Genomic DNA, 21117 nt, shown 5'->3' with positions numbered 1-21117 from the left:
AAAGTTAAGATAAATAAAAAAATAAAAACAAACGAGGGAAAGTAGTATTTATAAATTTAATTTGTAAAAACTAACGAGAATTAAATGGTTATGAATGGTTAGTTAAATATTTTAGTGAGGCATTGACAAAATCTTACGATTTCTTCGAGGCTTTTATCATGGATGAGTTTTCTATTGAGATTTTATAATGGGATTTTGAATATTGATGTTGTATATGAAGAGATTTTTTTTTATTGTGATTTTTTAATGAGCATTATACAGATAAAAAATTTATATACTGAGCAAATAAAAATGAACATTTGAATGACATAAATTATAGATTTAAATTATTAATATACTCTATCACATGACACTAAATGAAAAAACGATGTACGTAAATTGAAGGTAAAAAATTGGTGCATGAAACTAGATTGAAATACCATGCTTTCTCAAATAAATGAATATAGTGGAAAAAAATTACATCTAAAGTATAATAAAATAAACTCAAAAAAATAATAAAGAAATGAAAACGTAGGTGGACCATATGAAAGGAGGAGAGAGTGACGGTTAGATATGAAAAAGGAGGAGACATAAGAAGTGGGGTGGAGAAGCTGAAAGAGTTGTTAAATGAGGATTTTTGTGCACATCATAGAAGAGGTGAAAAGAGAAATGGTATATGAATGAACCAAACTATAATATAAGAACTATATATCTCCGCACATAGGATATTGGGTCTCAAAAGAGACCCTAAAAGATTTCATGTGTATTGCAGACCGACGTCTTTACTAGTGATTAAAAAAAGAGAAAAAAACGGACAGCTCAAACTGGGGTTAAGCGTTCTTGCCTCGCCTCTCTCTATATAACAAGCCACTCTGAATCTCAATCCAAAGCTTCCCTTCTTTCCCGGTTTCGACCATTCTTCCGCTTAATTTTAGCCGTTTTTTTTCTGTTAACCATTGTAAATCTTCTTCATTCTCTGTAATTTTGTAGGATTAGGGTTTTGTTCTTGTTCTTTATTGTACAATTTTAGTGTTTAGCGGGGTTTCTTTTTGTAATTTACATGTTGCTTTTGCGCGAAATAGTCGCTGGTAGGAAGAAATCAAGGAAAGCTATTGAGATCTTTTGTTTTCTTGTTTTGTCAATTTCTTTTCGCTTGTATCGATGATGTAATTACAGAGAATTAGAATTTTATTAGGTTTAGGAAGGATTAGGGTTTTGGTTTCTTTCGTTTGCTAATGGAAATGGAGAGCTCGCGGAGACCTTTCGATCGAACTAGGGAACCGGGTTTGAAGAAGCCCCGACTAGCCGATGAGGCTGACCGCGGTGGGAACATTAATGGCCGGCCGTTTCCGCAGAGACCAGTTGTTTCCGGGAACAATATTGTGCCACAACCCAGATTTCGAGCAAGTGATAGGGATTCGGGAAGCAGTGATTCTGGTCGAGGGGGGTATCAGCCTCAGCCACCGCAGCATCAGGAGCTTGTGAGCCAGTACAGGACCGCCCTTGCTGAGCTGACTTTCAATTCCAAACCAATCATCACGAATTTGACCATAATCGCGGGTGAAAATCTTCAGGCTGCCAAGGCGATCTCTGCCACCGTTTACGCCAACATTCTCGAGGTGAACCCAGTTTAAACTGTGTAGCAGCGTTTTGCATTCCGTTGATTTATTTTTTTTCTTCTTCTTTCTGTGTGAATATGATTGTATGGGGAATTAGTGTAGAAGGAAAAGAAGAAATACAGAAAATCTGAAGTAGAATTGTAAGTACATTTGGATTAATGAAATCTTTGGGTTTTTCACAGCGATTTTAATTGTCTTTTGTAGAAAGTGCGACATCTTGGTTGTGGAATATATAAGTAGTTCCTATAATATGTTTTTCTAATGCGCTATCATCTTACTACTCGAAACTACATGTTATTTTATTATTATTATTTTGTAAGTAAAAGCTTTTGTTTTCAAAGGAGGTTCTAACAATGCTTGTTGTGGTGTGGTTATCATTCACGCGGCTAGTATCTAATGAAACTTTGCGATAATAATTAGTAACTCTCATAAGGTTGATTGCTTATTGAGCTAACTGAACATTTAATTTGTTAAACAAGTTAAACTACTCTGCAGCGTCTCTTCAATATTTGATTGACTCCCCTGTGTACTGAAATTGATGGTTACATTTGTTGGTTGGCTGGTGGTTACATTGTGCTAAATTCATCATTCAGGGACGATAACAAAATTTGTACCCAATATAACTTACCAACGAAATATAAGCACCAAGCCGAGTTGACAAATGATTGCATTTTGACAGGAGGCTAACGATCTTTCATCTCTATGAGAGATCATTGATCTGGGAAGACTAGCAGGTTTGAGCTAGGATATTAGATAAAGTTCTCGTGGTTTTGGTGAAACTGTGTATGTTAAAAGAAACTCTCTATTCAACTGGAAAAAATGTTACACAATTTCTACAGATGCTTGGAGTTGTAAGTTTGACTTGTGTTGTAGTTGAAGTTTTGATCCCTTAGGTCTTCCTTTCATGCCAATCCTGTTCTTTCTATGGGTGCCTTCTGGTGTTTCTTTTCTTCTCTTGATCCTAGTGAAGATTGAAAGATAATATGCTACTAGAGAAGGATCAGTGAGTTTTGACGTGCTGTGTACTCCATATTATATTGTTAAGTGAGTGAAAATGGATACAGTCAGACAGATTTTTTTAACAATTAGATTTGATTCTGGAGTAATGATTGAACATTAGAGCTACTGTTCTACAACTTTTTTGGTATAATTAGAATGATGACCTTCAAGACTACTGGAGCCTGGAGGTTTGGTTCCCTTGATATGTGCGTCCTGAGATCTGTGAAAATACTAAATGCACACAGATAGTTTGCTCCTGGAAAAATCTTGAGCAGTTAACTTGTTTGTATAGTTGTAGGAGTTAACTTGTTTGTATAGTTGTAGGAGATTACTTTAATATTTCAAGAAACTGCAGTATTTGCTGTCTTGAAGCATGGCTAGCCATTGAATGCAACAGTAATCTTGTATTCATTTACACTTATGCTTGACAGATGTATTGAATTTTTTTATATGCTGCTTGGCTCTTAAGATTTAGCCTTTCTCCCTCATTTAAAGTTGTAAAACCAATATTATATTGTGATATTGATCTCTATTTACGTGTACAGACCTTTCAATTTACATCTATACTGTAAATTTTACGCATTCGAATTTTCGTCTGATATACCCCAAATACTATACTATTTTTCTCTCTAAAACTGGGTATGAGTCTACAATATGCTTGCTTATGGGAATTCAGTACCTTTTTATGGGACATTTTTGTTTGGCCCTACAATTGTCAATTGTTCATCTGTCTTGATGCTATATTGATTTCTTATATATGTTCCAGGTTCCTAGTGAGCAGAAGCTACCATCACTTTATCTATTGGACAGTATTGTAAAGAATATTGGAAGAGATTACATAAAATACTTTGCAGCAAGACTACCGGAGGTTAGTTTTTTTGTCGAGTACCTCTCCCTACCAAGAGCACCCCCACCACACACACAGAACAAAGCAAATTTTGTGTCCGTGTCTACCATATAAGTTATGCTTCCTTGATGCTCTTTCATTGTTCATTTTCTACAACTGATAGGATGATATCAACATGAATGTCATTGTCCAGCATTACTTGACCAGTAACCTGGGTCCTATCAAGTATTACAGTTTATGATAGTATTCATTGCTATTCATTATCTTTCCCTCATCACAAATTTATAATAGTTTTTTTATATCATTTTTTAGGTATTCTGCAAAGCTTATAGGCAAGTTGACCCTTCTGTACATCCAAGTATGAGACATCTTTTTGGCACCTGGAAAGGAGTGTTTCCTCCTCAAGCTTTGCAGATTATTGAGAAAGAACTTGGCTTCGTGCCTAGCGGTAGCTCTTCTTCTGGGAATATAACCTCGAAGCCAGATTTGCAGGCACAACGTCCAACACCCCATAGTATCCATGTAAATCCCAAGTATATAGAAAGACAACGGCTACAGCAGTCAGGCAGGGTTAGTGAAGTTCTGCTATCGCATTCCATTTTAATCCTTACAATGTTCCACTTATCCTGGTTTTTTAAATGTGATTATCTTCCCTTACAAACTGAGTATCTGTTGTCTATGTTAAGTGGACAACTGATACTTGGTGATGTTATCCTGTTTCCTACATAAATTGATTACCCATTCAGCTTTGCTTGTATGTAGACATAGATTTCTGAATGACTTCTAGGAACTTGCCTACACTGTTTTTGACCTAAGAATCTTAATTTGTGAAGTGGATTTGTTACTCTTTTTGTTGTTCTGATTTGATTTATCTTTTGATAATGAATGATTTGTTTCTTATTAAAGAAAGAAAAAAGACTAATCTTTGACATGTGATGTAGGTGAAAGGAATGACTAGTGATGGAACTGGTGCAACAACGACTGCAAGTCAGGATGTTGCCCAAGCCAAAATTAGTACTGGACGTCCATGGGTGGATGCTCCAATTAAAGTGCTTGTAAGTAATTTTTCTTTTTTCTTTTATATATTTTTCAAAAAACCACATTCATAATTGGTTTTTCATTCCCGCACTATAAACAGCATGGTATTAATTTTGCAGGACATTCAGCGTCCCCTTAGAGATGCACCAAATGATATGGCACAAGAGAAGAACATTACAGCTGGATATGCAGACTATGAATATGGTTCTGATCTTTCAAGGACATCAGGTGTCGGAAGAAGGGTTGTTGATGAAGGCCGAGACAAACCTTGGTCTTCAGCTGGAAGCAATTTGGCTGACAAACTATCTGGCCAAAGAAATGGGTTCAACGTCAAGCTTGGATATGAAAATTACCCTGCTCCCAAGTCTGCAAACACTGGTGCACGCCTACTGCCCATGCAAAATTTTTCAAGCGGTAGCAGCAATAGAGTATTGTCTACTAACTGGAAGAACTCTGAGGAAGAGGAGTTTATGTGGGGTGAAATGAACTCTATGTTGACAGGTCATGGTGCACCTGCTATCGCCGGTAGCACAGGAAAGGATCAATGGACTCCTGAGGATTCAGATAATTCGGTAAGCTTGAATATTATTGATGGGGACCACTTTTTCCTGGTCAACGATATCTTGTAATACCAATAACTTCACTTGTTGCATCGGCAGAAAACAAAACAAATGTTTGCTTCTATAGCTTAGAACTGCCCAATTATGGACCATTGACCATGTCTTATATGATTGATTGTTGAGTTGGTTTCTATGTGCAGGGTATTGACAATAAGCCATTAAGCTTACGGGATACTGGGGCTAGTGTTGATAGAGAAGCTTCCAGTGATTCACAATCATCTGAGCAGAGAGAACTGGGGGATTCTGGACAACAAAGGTCATCAACGTGGCAACTGCAAGAGTCAATATCTCTGGATGGGCTGAGAAGCGGGGTTCCTAGAAAGAATTCAGGTCAGTCAGGAGGTTATGGTGCCACTCTTACTGCACTGTCAGGTGCTAACTCTTCTGTGGATCAAATGGGAGGTCGACCACAGATCACATCATCTAATATTGGGGCTTCAGGACATGGGTTTCTGAGTAAAGGAGGTTCAGGGCCCCTTGGGACTGTAGGCCATCAAAGATTTCCATCACGAAGTGTTGCATTCCCATCTGGACAGCCATCCTTGCACCAATGCCCCCCTTCACCATCGTTAGTCGATCACATTCCTCATCAAATACATGACGATAAACCAACTTCATTTTCTAATCTCGATCCACGTAAAAGGCATATACAGGATGCTGCCCTTGGCCTGCATTCCAGCGTTCGACCAGATAATCTTCAAAAGCCGCAGCCTCATGACCTACAAGCTTCAGCTTCATCCATACCTGCACCTCAACCTAGGCACCAGTTCTCTTTATCTGAGTCACTAAAACCCAACGTCACACAGTCGGAACTTTCTAGTCAGCATGCAGTATCAATTCCGGGCACCGATTTTGGACCATCCTCATCAGCTGGGACAGTTCCAGATCGTTTACCTGCAGAAATTTTGGGAGAGCCAAGCACTAGTAGTTTGTTGGCTGCTGTAATGAAGAGTGGACTTTTCTCCAACCATTCGATAACCAGTAGCATCCAGCAGAATATCAGCTTCCAAGATGTGGGAAATATGAAACCCCGTTCAAGCATTAAACCTCCTCTACCAAGCCGGTCTTCTCCTGCCCATACATTCTCAGAGCCAAAGATTCAGGGAGAATCTTCAGTAGGTCCTCCATCACTTGAAAGCCCATCAACTATGGTTAAGTTGTCTCGGACTAAGGTAGAAGAGCCATCGTTGCTATCTAATCCACTTCCACCTTCATCTCCTATGAATAGTGCATCCACTGAAACTTCAAATGTGGTAAACGATGCTTCTAGTCCAATTTCTAACCTTTTGAGCTCATTGGTTGCAAAGGGCCTTATATCTGCTTCAAAAGGAGAATTAACAACTAGCGTGACATCCCAGATGCTTTCACAGCCTGAAAATTTGAAGTCAAGTGATGCTGTGACTAGTTCTGTACCAGCTCCTTCCATCCCCGCTTCCTCTGCCAGTCACTCATCTATGAGACTTGAATCACCTTCAAAAGCTGCTGCTAAGAGCTCTACCAGTCCACCTCCACCTGCCACGACTGAGATAAACAACTTCATAGGCTTTGATTTTAGTTCACATGTTATACGCAAATTTCATCCATCTGTGATCAGTGGACTCTTTGACGATATTCCATATCAATGTAAGATCTGTGGTCTTAGACTGAAATGTGAAGAACAGTTGGAGACTCACTCACACTGGCACACGTTAAGAGCTGAGGCAAACAATTCTAGTACCGCACCAAGAAGATGGTATCCAAGTTCAGGCGATTGGATTTCTGGAAATGCTAGACTTTTACTTGATGCTGCGACTTCTCTGGATGAGTCCAACATGATGGAAGAAGATAATGAGCCAATGGTTCCTGCAGATGAAGATCAATTTGCCTGTGTTATATGTGGGGAACTTTTTGAAGATTTTTATAGTCGAGAGTTGGGTAATTGGATGTTCAAAGGAGCAACGTATATCACCAGCCCATCAGTGGGTAGTGAGATAGGAAGCACAAATGAGCAAGTTGCTAGAGGACCGATTGTGCACACCAATTGTTTAACTGAAAGTTCAGTATATGACGTGGGACTGGCAACTGATATTAAGATGGTAATGTTCTTGGTTCTTCATGCTATTGTAGGATTTGATTTGGTTTCATTACGATCCTTGGTCTCCCCGATTATTTTATATGCTGTTCCTGCATACTGCCCCCCCTTCTCTTTTTCTCTGTGGAACGATGGAGTGACTTGGAACATTAAAAAACGTTTTCATTTATCTGAGGCCAGGCCAATGATATGGCATTGGACTGGTAAAGTCAAGAAAAAAATAGAGCTTCTATGAATTGGGTTGATGATAGAATCAAGTGTTTGGTTCCCCATTCTTTAGGTGCTACTTGTCATTACTAGAATCAGTCACGAAATGCCAGAATCATAATCGTTTTCTTCTTTTACTCTTCTATAGTGAGCCCCTTTTACTGACATTTAGAACCTATAAAGCAGACACTTTAACTACATGATATAGTGCCTCCTTGCATTAATATATCTTGTCCTGATTGCCCCTGCACACTGAAAGTATATGCTCAAATCTGTATCCATGCCTTGTATTGATTCTGTACTTGAGGCTGCATGCATTTTCTCGATTTAATATCCGAGTGTTATTAATATAAGCTTCTTGCATTATGTCCAACCCTCTACAGGAAATGGATGTATGATGCTTCCCCTGCAAAACATCATTTTGGAACTACTACTCTGGCGGACATTCTGCTCATGCAATTGGCTGGGGGATGCAAAAATGGAGTATGGATATGAGTGAGTCGCTCGTGGTAGTTCAGTTGGATGCCAAACGAGATAATAGGGAGTGGTAGCTCTATACTGGTATTTTCTAGCTTCCAAATTCCTTTTGTTTTCTTTTTGTTTCTTTTTTTCTTCTTCTAAAGATATATAGTTGAGAATACATCAATGCAATGATCATTTTCATTCAGATCTTTACCGTCTTGTTTCTCAGCAAAAATTTCACTTAACATCAAATATCTGTTGATCTTGATGATATAAATGAGGTGAGGCGGTGCACACCAAGTCCTGGCCGCTTGGCATCTCTATCTACAAGCCTTTGTATTATCAAAATGGGTCATACTACCAAAGTGGTTTTGTTCACCATCATTTGTTTTCTCCTTGTAATTTTGCCTTCTCTTAGCTCCTGCATATCATGCTAGACAGTAATGGAGAGTTGTTTAAGATTCTCTTAGCTTTTGAGAAGGGTTGTTCACTTGTCTTGCGGGTCTGGTCTGGATATGACTATGATGATGTTGGATTTTGCTTCTTTTTTGCTTCTATCATTTGCCCTCAGCCCCACCTTGTTTAGCTGATTAGACAAGCTTGGCATGGCAGATATTTTTATACTTATGGCCGATTTATTGCAATAATTGTCTTCAACATCATGGAATGTGGAATTATGGGAACAATTCTGTTTTGATGGCCATTAAAGAAGCCAAATGATTACTCAAACGTATAAATTCCTTGGATTCATAGCCTTTGCCCAGCCTTTGTATATAGGCATGTGTACCAATTATAGCAGGTACAAAACATGGTGGCTACCTAGGTAAATAGAAAAAAAGAACTTAGGATGTTACCCTTTTTTTTCTCACAGTACAATTGGGATAGGTGGATTCGAATTACAAATCTCATGGTTTCTAGCACACTTTGTATAACAAATAACAATTGAGTTATACTCGGTTTGGCACTTGCAATGGTACTTTGAAGGGTTCTTTTCTTTTAAATAATTTAAATGAAGCTATAGGAAAATATAATCTACCCTTGCCTCTAATTGATGTAATATTGTTTTGCTTCAGAAAAGAAATAACAAAAAGCATAATTTAGCTTTAAAATTATCTCGTTTCGTTTGTTTGTGCGTGTCCCTATTCTCAAGCCAAAAATTATTTTAGTTCATTGACTTGAGACTAATAAAGAATTAAGATTGCACATTTGAGCTACATTACATTAGGGTTAAAATATCATTTCGGTTGGGTTTCATTCACTTTAGAATGTGCTTTTTAATTTAATTTAAATTTTAATTCTTATATTTTTCTTCAAAAGTTGAGGTTAAATAAATAATAATAATATTTTTAGGTAAGAAAAGACCATGTTATATTCACAAAGGTTTTGTAAAATTTATAAAAGAATGTTACTAGAGACTTATAGACTAACATGGATTAAAATGGAACATTTCTTTCGCTTAATTATGTGGACCTAGATGGGATTTTCCAATTCTTACCTACAACTGTGAAGTACTATAAAAAGAAGGCTCTCCCTTGCTTAGAGAGACTAATTAAGTGCCTTTCTTTAAAACCACTTCTAAATCCATTTTAGGAATTGGAAGTTCTGAAAAGCAGGGTTTTTTTTTATTATTTTTATTTTCCTCTCTTCAGTAATAGTAAATTCAAATCTGAGGTTGGAAGTTATTATTGATAATTGGGTAATGGCATTCACATGGAAAAGTAGAGGAAATTTTTTAGTCTTGGTTGAAAGGTTACGTGTTCAAAGTGAATTGTCAAAGTTTATGCTTAGTAAAACTTCTTTCTTAATGTCTCAATCTTACTTTTTCAATATTGTTTTGTTTGTTGTTAATGTCACAATCTTACTATTCTTATGTCCCAACAACATCATCTCTCTCCAATCTCTAATCCCAAAAAACTCACCTTTTTCCTCACTCTTGTAGCTCTATTGACTATTTGTTCATTCTTATTCCAATTTCGCCACATTTTTTTTTTCTAATTTTTTTTGTCTAATGCTTATCTTAAAAATAGAACTTTTTTTTTTCTTTAATTCACAGTATAAGAATTGAGAGACTTGAACATCTGATCCTTTGATTAAAGTTATCTATTTTATTTCAATTAAAACTATGATCAAGTTTGAAAAACCCTTTTTCAAACGGAGAGATTGAAAAGTACCATCAAACAATCACTATTATTATTATTATTATTTTGAAAGGGGGTCTCTAACATGCGCTTAAAGTTTTTTCCCTAATAAAGAACTTAATACCATAAAATTGAGAAGTGATCAGAAAAGGGAAGAAGAAATTAATATAATAAAAAAAGAACCATGTAAACGATAGAAAACTATATAATATCATATGTCAAATGATGAAAACAGCAATAATCCTTTTAGTATTTGGATATGTACATAAATAAAACATATCTTTGAAAATTCAATTTGATTCAAGGCTTCTCATTCTGTGTGTAAACATAATCCAAGTGAGCTTCTAACATCATCTTTCCCTTCTCCCATTCTTCTTCTTCTTCTTCTTCTTCTTCTCCTCCTCCTCCTCCTCCTCCTCCCTTCTCTCTTCCTCCCATTATCTACCAAAAAAACCCCCCATTAAAATTCAAAGAATTAAAAAATTGGCAAAAAGAAAATTAAAAAAAAAGGCTATTTAGTTACATGGGGGAAATCAGGCCATGAATCTGCTTGGACCATTCCATGGCTGATCTTCTTGTGTGTTTCTTCTATACCTGCAAATTTTCCATGAAAATCAAAGGGACAGAGAAAAAAGAGTGGGAAAATGGAAGTTTTTAGTGAAAAATAAACCTTTTAAAAAAATTTATGGACACAAGAAAAAGGAAAAAGGAAGGATTTTTATAAGTGGGTTTTACCTTGTTTGGATGATGGAAAACGAGCAGAGGCTGAATGAGAAGAAAAGAGAAGGAAAATGAAGAGAAAAGAGAGGAAAAAGAAGAAGAAGAAGCCATGGGAATTCTGGTTCATTTTTCCCCACTGTCTCTTAATGGTGTTTGTTTTGGGAGTTTGAATGGGAGGAAATGATTATCAGAAGAAAAAACAGGGGAATAGGTCCAGTGGGAATGGAGAAAAAAAAAAAAAAAAGAGATTAAAGAGAATAAAATAGAGAGATTGTGTCTTTGTTGCCTTTTTCAAGTCACATGGAGACACCCAAACAAGGCAGTTATGGGCTTAAAAAATGCCAACAATGTTACAAATACCAATACTCTTTGTGGGCCATACCCACTTTAATTCCTTTTATCTTTTTCCTAATTGTATTATTTCTTTGGTTAAATATAAATTATAAGAAAATTTAAAAGGTTGTATATTCACAATGTCGAGATGTCGATTTCATAAAAATGTCGAGAAAAATATCAATAAAATATCGATGGATAGATATTGATAGGAAAAATTACAAAATTTAAAGTTTTGAAAATATATTTTTATTTATACAAATTTAACGATACAATGAAAATGTTTATTCACATTTTATGCAGATGTCGAATCTATGAAAAAGTAAAAATATTGGCCTATTATGAAATTTTCATGTCATGATTATAAATTTCAATTTTTAAATCTTTGAGCTTTTAAAAGTCTTTTGAAGAAGTAAATATATCTTCTCGACCATTGAATTCTCTAGTTAGTATAAACATACTTAGAAAAATTAGCATTCATATAAAAGAATAGTATGGTGTAATAAGAAGGTATATCTAACTACAAATCTTAGAAGAAAAGAAACTTATATCGGTAAAAGATATTAATTTTGTTACCATTTTAGTTTGGTGTTTAATTGGGTAAAGTGCTATATTTGAGTTGTTCATACTTTTTATATTGGGAATTAGAAAATGATTTTTCTCTCCTCTAAATGTTACGTCATAATTTTTAATCCTAGTTTCTATATGCTCGTCTATATTTTGAAAATATTGTTATTATTTTTATTGCATATATGAGTTTGTTTTGAAAATCTAACTTAACAAAATTGTGTATCGAAATTAAATATGAATTAGAAAAATTCAACCAAGATTATTATTTGTATTTGAGTAGGGGTTTAGCTTTAGTCTCATGTATATTTATTTAACCAATGTTAATTTACTTAACCAAAAGTATGTCCTCAAATATGATCAAAATTAAAAAATTTCAACCGCATCAGCCTAGCAAATCTCTAGTTCCTCTATCAGGCTTTGATGTTGGTGGTCATGTTACATATTCTGTTCTTTGTTTTGTCAAACATGATCTTCCATCTTATACTGATTCTATCTTAGAATATTTTTCTTATCGCAACTTTCATATCTAATGTCTGATTATTTTTCCTTTCTAGTAGTTAGAAAGATCTTGATCCTGATTTGATTCTTTTCAAAAGAGGTTGATATATATTTAGTTGAGTGTTCCTACGTAGTCAGGGTCGCTAGTTTTAATCGAATACTAGTTTGTTGGTAGTTGAACTTTTCGTTGAAGTGATTGATGAACAGAGTTCATTGAGGAACCAAGAGAAGCGATGTGCATATCTCAGTGTGTGAGACTTTGCTATGGTCAATTAGACCTTGCTGAAATTTGAATATTTTGCACTAGTCTATTAGTCTTAGAGAGACATTTAGAAGCATTCATTGGTCTTGTGGTGTTCTCTAGATTATCTTGAAGTGAAACAGATTTTTGGTGAGGGAGATTCTCAAGCCTAAGCTTTTTGCTTGAAGGGTTCTTCTTGTGGGACAAAAAAAGACCATGACAATAGTTGAGAGAGAATTCTCACACTTATGGAGAGCCTAAACTATTGTTCACTAAGAGTCAGACTATTTGTTAGTCTATATAGAAAATTTGTTAAATATATAAGTACTATATTGTAATTGCTTAATTTTATATTTAGTGAAGTCTCTTTTCTTTGGACACATTGCCCCTTAGACATAGGTGATAATGCACCTAATTAAGTTACCAATTTTTGTGCCTTTTTATTATTGCTTTACTTTTTGTTCTTTACGTTGTGAATCATCTTGTTACAACATGATGTGTGACTTGTGACAAGTTATGATACATACATTTAATTTCATCTATAATCATTCAAACAAAATATTATATATCATAATACTCATATATCACTTTTATAAATAAATTTTCACACATTGGACTTTTATCAATGGTATAGTAAAAGTATAAAAAAAAAAAAAAAAAACAAAATATGACATGACAAGGCAAAAAACACACACAAACACAAACTTGCTTTGTGTTAAAGTAGAGTGAAAAAAAGACTACTACTTTTATGCATTTTTTTAGGGTTTCATGTGAACTTCAAAACCAAAGAAAACCATAAAGTTGCTTCCCTTATCTAAGTTTTGTATTACATGTGAACTCCAAACCAAAGAGAAACCAAAAAGATTTTTGCTTTTGTATTGGGATTATTACATATCAACTACTCAATATTCTAATGTGTTTTGATTATATTTATAAAAAGAACATCAACTAGTAAATTTTTTTTTTCTTATTATGGAACTAAAACATTTTAGGTATATATGATATAAGTTCTTTTTTCTTGCTTGCTTGATCTATGTTTTTTTAGTACAATAGAGTAGGGGATTCGAACTACAGACCTCGTGATCACTAATATGCTCATATACCAATTGAGTTATGTTCGCTTTGCCTTCATCTAGATTTTTCGATTCTAAATGTGATCCATTTATTAAAATTTGACTTATAAACTTTGGATTAACATTTTTTTGGGGTAATGTTTGGACGTGTTGTGACTGGATTAAAATGTTAGCATGGACTTTTCATAATTTATTGATGTAGGGCGGATCGGAACCCGCAACAAAAGTTGTTAGAACGCCTTGCATCTTGCCATCCAATTTTTACATAAACGTAATCATTGAATTAAAATAGAATATAAATATGTAAATTAACATGCTATAAGAAAAAGATTAGAACGATTCTTACTTTTGTAGATTCCCAAGTGCCATAAACAATCATCTCCTAGTTCCAACGAACGGATCTCCAACAATCTTGATCAGGAACAATTTCTTAAACAATCTCGAACACTACCACGAGAGTAACCTCGTTATTCTCTTAATTTTCAATAAAGAAATAGGTGGTATCTAACTATTGAGAGAGAGAGAGGAGAAAAGGGTTTCAAAGAATAGAGAGGATTTTTTATGGCTTAAGAAAAAAAATTATGCACAATAACACTTGGTATTATGTATTGTGTTGTTTGTGTTCCCAAAGAGCCATAGGGAGGTCTTTATATAGAGAAAGAACCATGCTCTTTTTCTAATATTTTCCTTTTCTATAATTAAATAAGTATTATTTAATTATAATTTGTACAACAATTAAATAATTATTTATACATTAAACCAAATTTAATGTATATATTTAATTATCATAAACATCGCATATGTATGTGCAAAACCTCCCTATTAATTAATTCTTTATGAATCTAATTCACTTGTGTTAATTAATTTGAATCTTATTCAAATATTACTTTCCAATTTAATTATAGATCATATCCATAATTAATTATATATTAATCATATAATATATAGTTTACTCAAATTAATTTGAACAATTCAAATTATCCCTCTTAAATAACCTCTAGTGAGCTAATAAGGGGACTTGGTGATCTGTAGATCAGAAACTCCAACGATATGAGATTAATTGACTAAACTCATTAACCAAATTAATCAATATTCATTAACCGTGGGCACACTCTACTAAAGACCCACAACTGCACTTTTTCACTATAGATATAATCTACGGATATAGACCAATACCAGCAAGTTAGTCTTTCACGAGTATTCATAACTCTAACTGGGTCAAGTTACCGTTTTACCCTTGGGTTACCTCTGACTTCTTAGGTAACGATGCTTCTCTAATGAACAACTTGTTTATGGTTCAACCAATAAACAGAAACCTCTCTCAGGCCAACGAGAAGACAGGTCTCTTTGTTCAAGTCCCGGAGACACCACTTAAGGGAACACTCTTCTACTTACCCTTAAGGTGGGAATGAGTGAATTCCATATTGTATTATTATGTTCCCAACTCCCTACTAGGTCATGTATCCAAAATGGTAGACATATTGGGTCGATGATATGAGCATCCTCACCCATGCAAATCAAAGGACAATCCCTCGTGAATAGAAGTTCATAATATACTCAGGATTAAGACTAAGTCGCCTAGGTCATCCTATTTAAATATGGACCTTCAATCCAAAATCCTGGGTTCTTTCTCCTCTCTACTAAGTTTCCATCAATCCAAAATAGTCAGAGCCCACCACTCCTAGGTTCTCAACTTGAAAATACCGAGGAAGTCTTTGTAGTCATGTTCGTTCTTGTTCGAAGTTTCTTGAAGAAAGTCTTCAAGTCGTTCGTGTGCTGTTCAAGGGAATCTTGAAGAAAAGTCTTCAAAGGAAAGGTTTCTAAAACCTTTTGTTTAGCATGCAGTAATTTACATATAAATGCATATCTCGTTTCTTTGTTTTACTGTAAAATTTATATTCAATGAAAAATGGGATTTTGGATGATCTTGCTTCCGCTTACGGCTCCCTCAATTGGTATCAGAGCCAAGTTGCTAGTTATATATCCCAAATTCCATTTTTTCTGTTGAATCGATTTTATAGTGATGGTGGGTTTAACAAATTTTGCATTCTGTTTCATGTGATGAATGGTTATGAATGTGGTTTTGTTGATGGATGTTTCGGGATAAGATATTTTGTTTTAAGACTTTCTTTATTTATAAATTTGGTTTGTAAAGGTCTCTGTGTTTTTGGGCATATTCTTGCTATAGAGTCTGTAATTCATAAGTTTGAATCGCTCGTGCTATTTCCGGGGAGCTTCAAAAAAGTGTTGCAGAGCATTGTTTCGATGAAGAAGACGAAGCAGTTCTACAAGATCGTGTAGCTAATGCTACAAGATCGCACATCCAGTTTGCTACACGATTACTGCAGAGGGTTCGTTGAAGGGCAGTTTGGTTCGAGCGATTCAAGGCCTGGTTTACTTGTTTCGAACCAAATGACTCTTGCTCTTGTAATAGATAGCCTTTTAGTTTTTTAGGTCTCCTATCCTGGTTCATCAACTGTTAGTATTAAATATACATATGATATATGGTTTATATTATATGTCATATTGTATGTCATATAGTTTTAAAACCCACCATAGGTTATGCATTTATATTCATGCATCATTTTATATTATAAGTGTTATAATATAAGTATATGTATGATTTAAATTATATAGCATATGTTCATGCATCATATAGTATAAATATTAGAGTATATTTATGTATGCATTATAGCATATTCATGCATAATTTATATTATAATTGTTATAATATATGGTTGAATGAATGTATGGAAAGTATACTATAGTATGATTCATTACCTAGTTATATAATTGTTATATATATTAGTAATGAATGAAGATTGCATGAAGTATGACATTACCTTATGTTAATTTATAATTGTTATGATTAACTAAAGTATGTCAAGCATGCAATGAATGTTTTAATTGTTTCATTTATTTATAATTGTTATAACTAAATGAAATTAGAATTAAAATCAATAATTAAAAGTTGCATGCAAACCTTAGGCTTTAATCATTTTTTAAAATTGTTTTAAAACATGATTGAGATGGACCTAAGATCACATTTCCAATGAGATTAGAAATCCAAGTTTAATCTTTTATCGGTTTAATAAGATTAAATTGATTCTTAATAAAAGATTAAATATGTAATAAATGTATCTATAAGAGACCTTTGGCTAAGGCGGGTTTTGGCTAGGTTAGGGTACTTAAGTTGATGGAAATGTCGCACTCCTATCTGGGAACCTACTTGGAAAGGTGAATTAGATAAATTTATTATATGCATGCAAATTTGATCAAAGTCTATTAAAGTGTTTAATGAGACTTCAATCAAAATTATTTAATCATCAAAGACAAGAGTTGTTTTTGAGCAAATTAAACAAACACTAAGATAAAAACAGTAGTTAGATTTTTGCTAAGTTAATTAACACTAGGTAAAACACTCAGTGGGAGGAAAATGAGGTATATGATACTTCATTTTATCCTCTACACGTTTCTCCCTGTAAATTCACACTGTGAGATCTACATTCGGCCTCGAGGCACCATGGGTGTCCCTCTATGGGTGGAATTTGGGTAGGTCAATAACAAGGTGAATTGAGAGAGTATTTATAGTAAGTGAGAGTGGGACGTGTGACAACACATCCTCGGTCTCTTTCATTAGGTTAAATACAGTTTCGTGCATTGCCTCATCATCGGTGTCCAGGATGGCAGTATTGCATGACGCTTTATTCGATCTCCAGAAATGGATAGGGTTGCTTTAGTTACATGTTCCAATCGATTTTTCCCTACGGTTGGCTCATTGGGTCGGAACTCTAAAACCTAAAATAAGGGGTTATAGTTATACAAAATTGTTAAGAATGTTAACAAATTCAGGACCGAACAATGGTGCTGTTGGTTACAGTGACAAGGTGTTGTTTCTGTCTAATGGTTGAGAATGTCTCATTTCAGTGAAGGGGCCCTTGATCACCCTATGGTGACTTTTGTCCCGCCCCACCGAAATATCATTGCAAAATAGATGTAACTTAGTGTACACTAGATTATTTTGCTAAAATCTGATTGGTTTTCTTAAGTGGTTTAATACAAGTAGATTAAAATAGTTTGTTCTTTTTTGGCAAAATCTTTAAAATGGCTATCGCTACTTTAAGTTTACTCGCCGTAGATAAGTTAACGGGAGAGAATTACGCTAGTTGGAAAAACACAATCAACACTATACTGATCATCGATGATCTTCGCTTTGTTCTGATGGAGGATCGTCTTCCTATTCCAGCTGTCAATTCTCCTCAAAATGTTTAGGAAGCATATAAGCGTTGGACACGGGCAAACAAACAGGCCCGAGCATATATCTTGGCAAGTATTAATGAAGTCTTGGCGGAGAAGCATGAACCCATGCTCACAGCTCGTGAGATCATGGAGTCCCTAAGGGAAATGTTCGAATAATTGTCTGCACAACTCAGGCATGATGCTCTAAAACACATGCTCAATGCCCCTATGTAAGAAGGGGCATCTGTTCGAGAACATGTTCTCAACATGATGGTCTACTTCAACTTAGCAGAGATGAATGAGTCGAGCATTGATGAAGCCAGTTAGGTTAGCTTCATATTGGAATCTTTGCCTGAAAGTTTCCTGCATTTCCGTAGCAATGCTGTTTTGAACAGGATTGACTACAACCTGACCACTCTACTCATTGAGCTACAGGCCTTCCAATCCTTGGTGAAAAGCAAGGAGCAGAAGGGTGAAGAAAATGTTGCTTCATCTTTTAAAAAGTTCCATAAAGGTTCGACCTCTGGAACTAAATCTGTACTTTCTTCCTCTGACACTAAAAAGTAGTAGAAGAAGAAGGATGGAAAGGGGAAAGCAAACCATGTAGTTGCTGCTCAAAGGGGTAGAAACCCATCAAAGCTGCAAATGGAATTTGTTCCCATCGCAACCAAGATGGTCATTGGAAAAGAAATTTCCCCAAATACTTGGCAGAAAAGAAGAAGACCAAGCAAGGTAAATATGATTTACTTATATTGGAAACCTGTTTAGTGGAGAATGATGATCCTACTTGGATTATTGACTCTAGGGCTACTGACCATGTTTGTTCTTTATTTCAGGGAATTAGTTCCTGACAGCAACTAGATGCTGGTGAGATGGAAATGCGGGTTGAAACTGGACACGTTGTCTCGACTGTGACAGTGAGAGGTCTTCAATTGCTTTTACAGAACAAATTTCTTGTATTAAAAGATTTATAAGTAGTTCTTGATGAAAAAGGAACTTACTTTCTCTAAAGTGTTTGCTTGAACATTCTTATAATATCATTTTTTTTAATAAAGTGTTTATTTCTAAGAATGGTATTGATATTTGTCCTGCAAAACTGGAAAATAATCTTTATGTGCTAATATTGTTAGCAACTAATGCCCACCATTGAAGAAACTATTAACGAAGAGTTTTCATGAGCGCGTTCGGTTCTTTCCGATTTCATTGTGACCAAAATACTACACACACATTCTAACAAATAGTTATGCAATTTAACACTAATTAACGACATGCTTTGATCTAGTGACACTACGAATACGACCCGCTTTGTAGATGTTACAAGTGTTGTAAAATACTACAAATGGTATGATCCTGTCCATTCATGTGGAGACATGCGAGCGGGGGTATCCTATACAAAGAGACCACGAAATGATTTGTCTCTTTATATTACGCCATTGATAATTGAGACTTCTTTCTCCTCTCTACTAAGTTTTCCTCAATCCAAAATAGCCAGACTCTACCACTCCTGGGTTCTTAGCTTGAGAATACCGAGGAAGTCTTTGTGGTCATGTTCGTTCTTGTTTGAAGTCTTCGTGAAGAAAGTCTTCAAGTTGTTCGTGTGCTTTTCGAGGGAATCTTGAAGAAAAGTCTTCAAAGGTAAGGTTTCTAAAACTTTTTGTTTAGCATGCAGTAATTTATATATAAATGCATATCTTATTTCTTTGTTTTACTGTAAAATTTATATTCAATGAAAAATGGGATTTGGGACGATCTTCTTCCGCCTACGGTTCCCTTCAGTTTGGGTTCCCTCAAGTTTAAGATTCATAAGATATCATTGGATGTTAGTTTATTGGATTTAGGATTATTAAAACAAAATAGACAATAATACAAACAATAACATTTGTTGATTCAACATCTATAACTCTTTATTGATAACGGTTAATTGATAGCATTTACTATCTACGAGTTTTAGGACATAAAACCCAACAAACTCCCACTTGAACTAAAACTCTAGTCAGTGGGTTGTACACAATTCAAAAGGCGGAATAATGTTAAATACAATAAACTAGGGCATCCATATACCCATTACACATCTCCCATTTGCCCTAGATTATATAATGTATATATTGTAGGGGTTAACGCCCTAAATCTCGTAGGGTCCTGTAGTTTGTAAACATGTATATGAACAAATAGTTGTGATATAATAATATGAGATATTTTCTTCACTGTTGTCTATGAAATATAGGACATTTTAGTTGCATTAACTACAAACCAATAAACTAAGATCCCTGGTTATTATTGTAACTTAAGCATGTATGTGGAGACATACAAGTGGATCATACCTTAATTGATAACCTAAATGGTCTGTAGTATATGGATAAAGGAGGGAAACCTTATCCTAGTGACACTACGGATACGACCCGCTTTGTAGATGTTACAAGTGTCATAAAATGCTACAGATGTTACAAGGAGTTTGTATAAGACTGGACCACGAAATGTTTAGTCTCGTTATATAACGCCGTTCACGACAGAGACTTTCATTTCACTAGGATGACCATAGGTAACATGACCTTTATTCTGAGTGAGTTGGGAACTCTTACCTATACGGGTGGTCCTTTGATTTGCATGGGTGCGAGTGGCTAGATTGCCGACTCAAACCTACCACTTTGAGGATTCCTTTGATTGGGAAGTTGGGAACTCAGCTACATAAGATTGAATTCACTCATTCCCCGAAGTAGGGGTAAATAGGTAGATTGCTCCCTTGAGGGCTGATTTCGAGACTTGAACAATGTAGCGCCACACACTTTCTCATGGCCCTAGAAGTGTTCACTCATAGTAGGACTATGATATATTGTTCATTAGAGGAATCAGTGGTACTTAATGAGTTATATGTAACTATAGGGGCAAAACGGTAAATTGGCCCAGCTGTACTTACGAACATTTATGAAAGGTTAATGTACTATTGATTGGTTATATTTGATGGATATAAATATATATCTATAGTGAGAAGAGAGCAGCTGTGTGTCTTTAGTGGAGTGCCCGACAGTTAACAGATAGTGGATATCGTGATTAAAGAGTTTAGTCAGTTATTCACGTACCGTTGGATCTTCAAACTACAGGTTCATAAGGTCCCCTTGGTAGCTCAATGGATTCAAGTTGAGAATCAGTTTTTGGGTTAGTTTGAAGTGTTCAAATTAAAAGAGAGAATTTGATTATATATGATATAATTAAATTGGTTCAATTATATGTGATATAATTGATTTGATATATTAGATACATTAATTGGAGGAATTAATATAAATATGATTTATATTAAATAAAGGAGAAAAGAACTACGGTTTAAATATTACCTATGATGTGATATTAAAACTGTAGGTTATAAATATAATATGATAAATTAGTTATTATATTTATTTATAATAAATAATTATTTTTAGTTGGTTATTTTCTTTTCTCCATTAACCTTGCAAATGGGAGGTTATTT

At 34.9% G+C, this 21117-nt stretch overlaps 1 protein-coding gene and 1 pseudogene across 3 annotated transcripts; one reads left to right on the top strand and one right to left on the bottom strand.

Annotated features, from left to right (window-relative positions):
* The first annotated feature begins 707 nt into the window (after nucleotides 1–707).
* LOC120091916 (pre-mRNA cleavage complex 2 Pcf11-like protein) lies at nucleotides 708–8486 on the top strand. 2 transcript variants are annotated; one of them, XR_005485862.2, is made up of 8 exons: nucleotides 708–1598; nucleotides 3364–3465; nucleotides 3757–4014; nucleotides 4386–4499; nucleotides 4602–5054; nucleotides 5243–7177; nucleotides 7764–7941; nucleotides 8072–8486. XR_005485862.2 is itself a non-coding variant. In XM_039050085.2 (7 exons), exons 1-7 carry the CDS (start codon nucleotides 1215–1217, stop codon nucleotides 7776–7778), a joined length of 3261 nt encoding a protein of 1086 aa, XP_038906013.1. In that variant the 5' UTR covers nucleotides 708–1214; the 3' UTR covers nucleotides 7779–8486. The 2 variants fall into 2 exon arrangements, 1 of the variants encoding a protein (XP_038906013.1); XM_039050085.2 differs by having other exon boundaries at nucleotides 7764–8486.
* A 1681-nt stretch (nucleotides 8487–10167) lies between these two features.
* LOC120091917 (uncharacterized) lies at nucleotides 10168–11013 on the bottom strand (annotated as a pseudogene). The gene is made up of 3 exons (XR_016524637.1): nucleotides 10716–11013; nucleotides 10504–10574; nucleotides 10168–10405 (listed from the first exon to the last, which is right to left on the bottom strand). The product of XR_016524637.1 is annotated as an uncharacterized LOC120091917 (transcript).
* Between the last annotated feature and the right edge of the window lie 10104 nt (nucleotides 11014–21117).

The sequence above is a fragment of the Benincasa hispida genome, chromosome 11 (assembly GCF_027475165.1).
Source record: "Benincasa hispida cultivar pf3 chromosome 11, pf3_genome.v1.1, whole genome shotgun sequence".
Lineage (NCBI taxonomy): Eukaryota > Viridiplantae > Streptophyta > Magnoliopsida > Cucurbitales > Cucurbitaceae > Benincasa > Benincasa hispida.
This window is presented reverse-complemented; position numbering and strand designations above follow the sequence as displayed.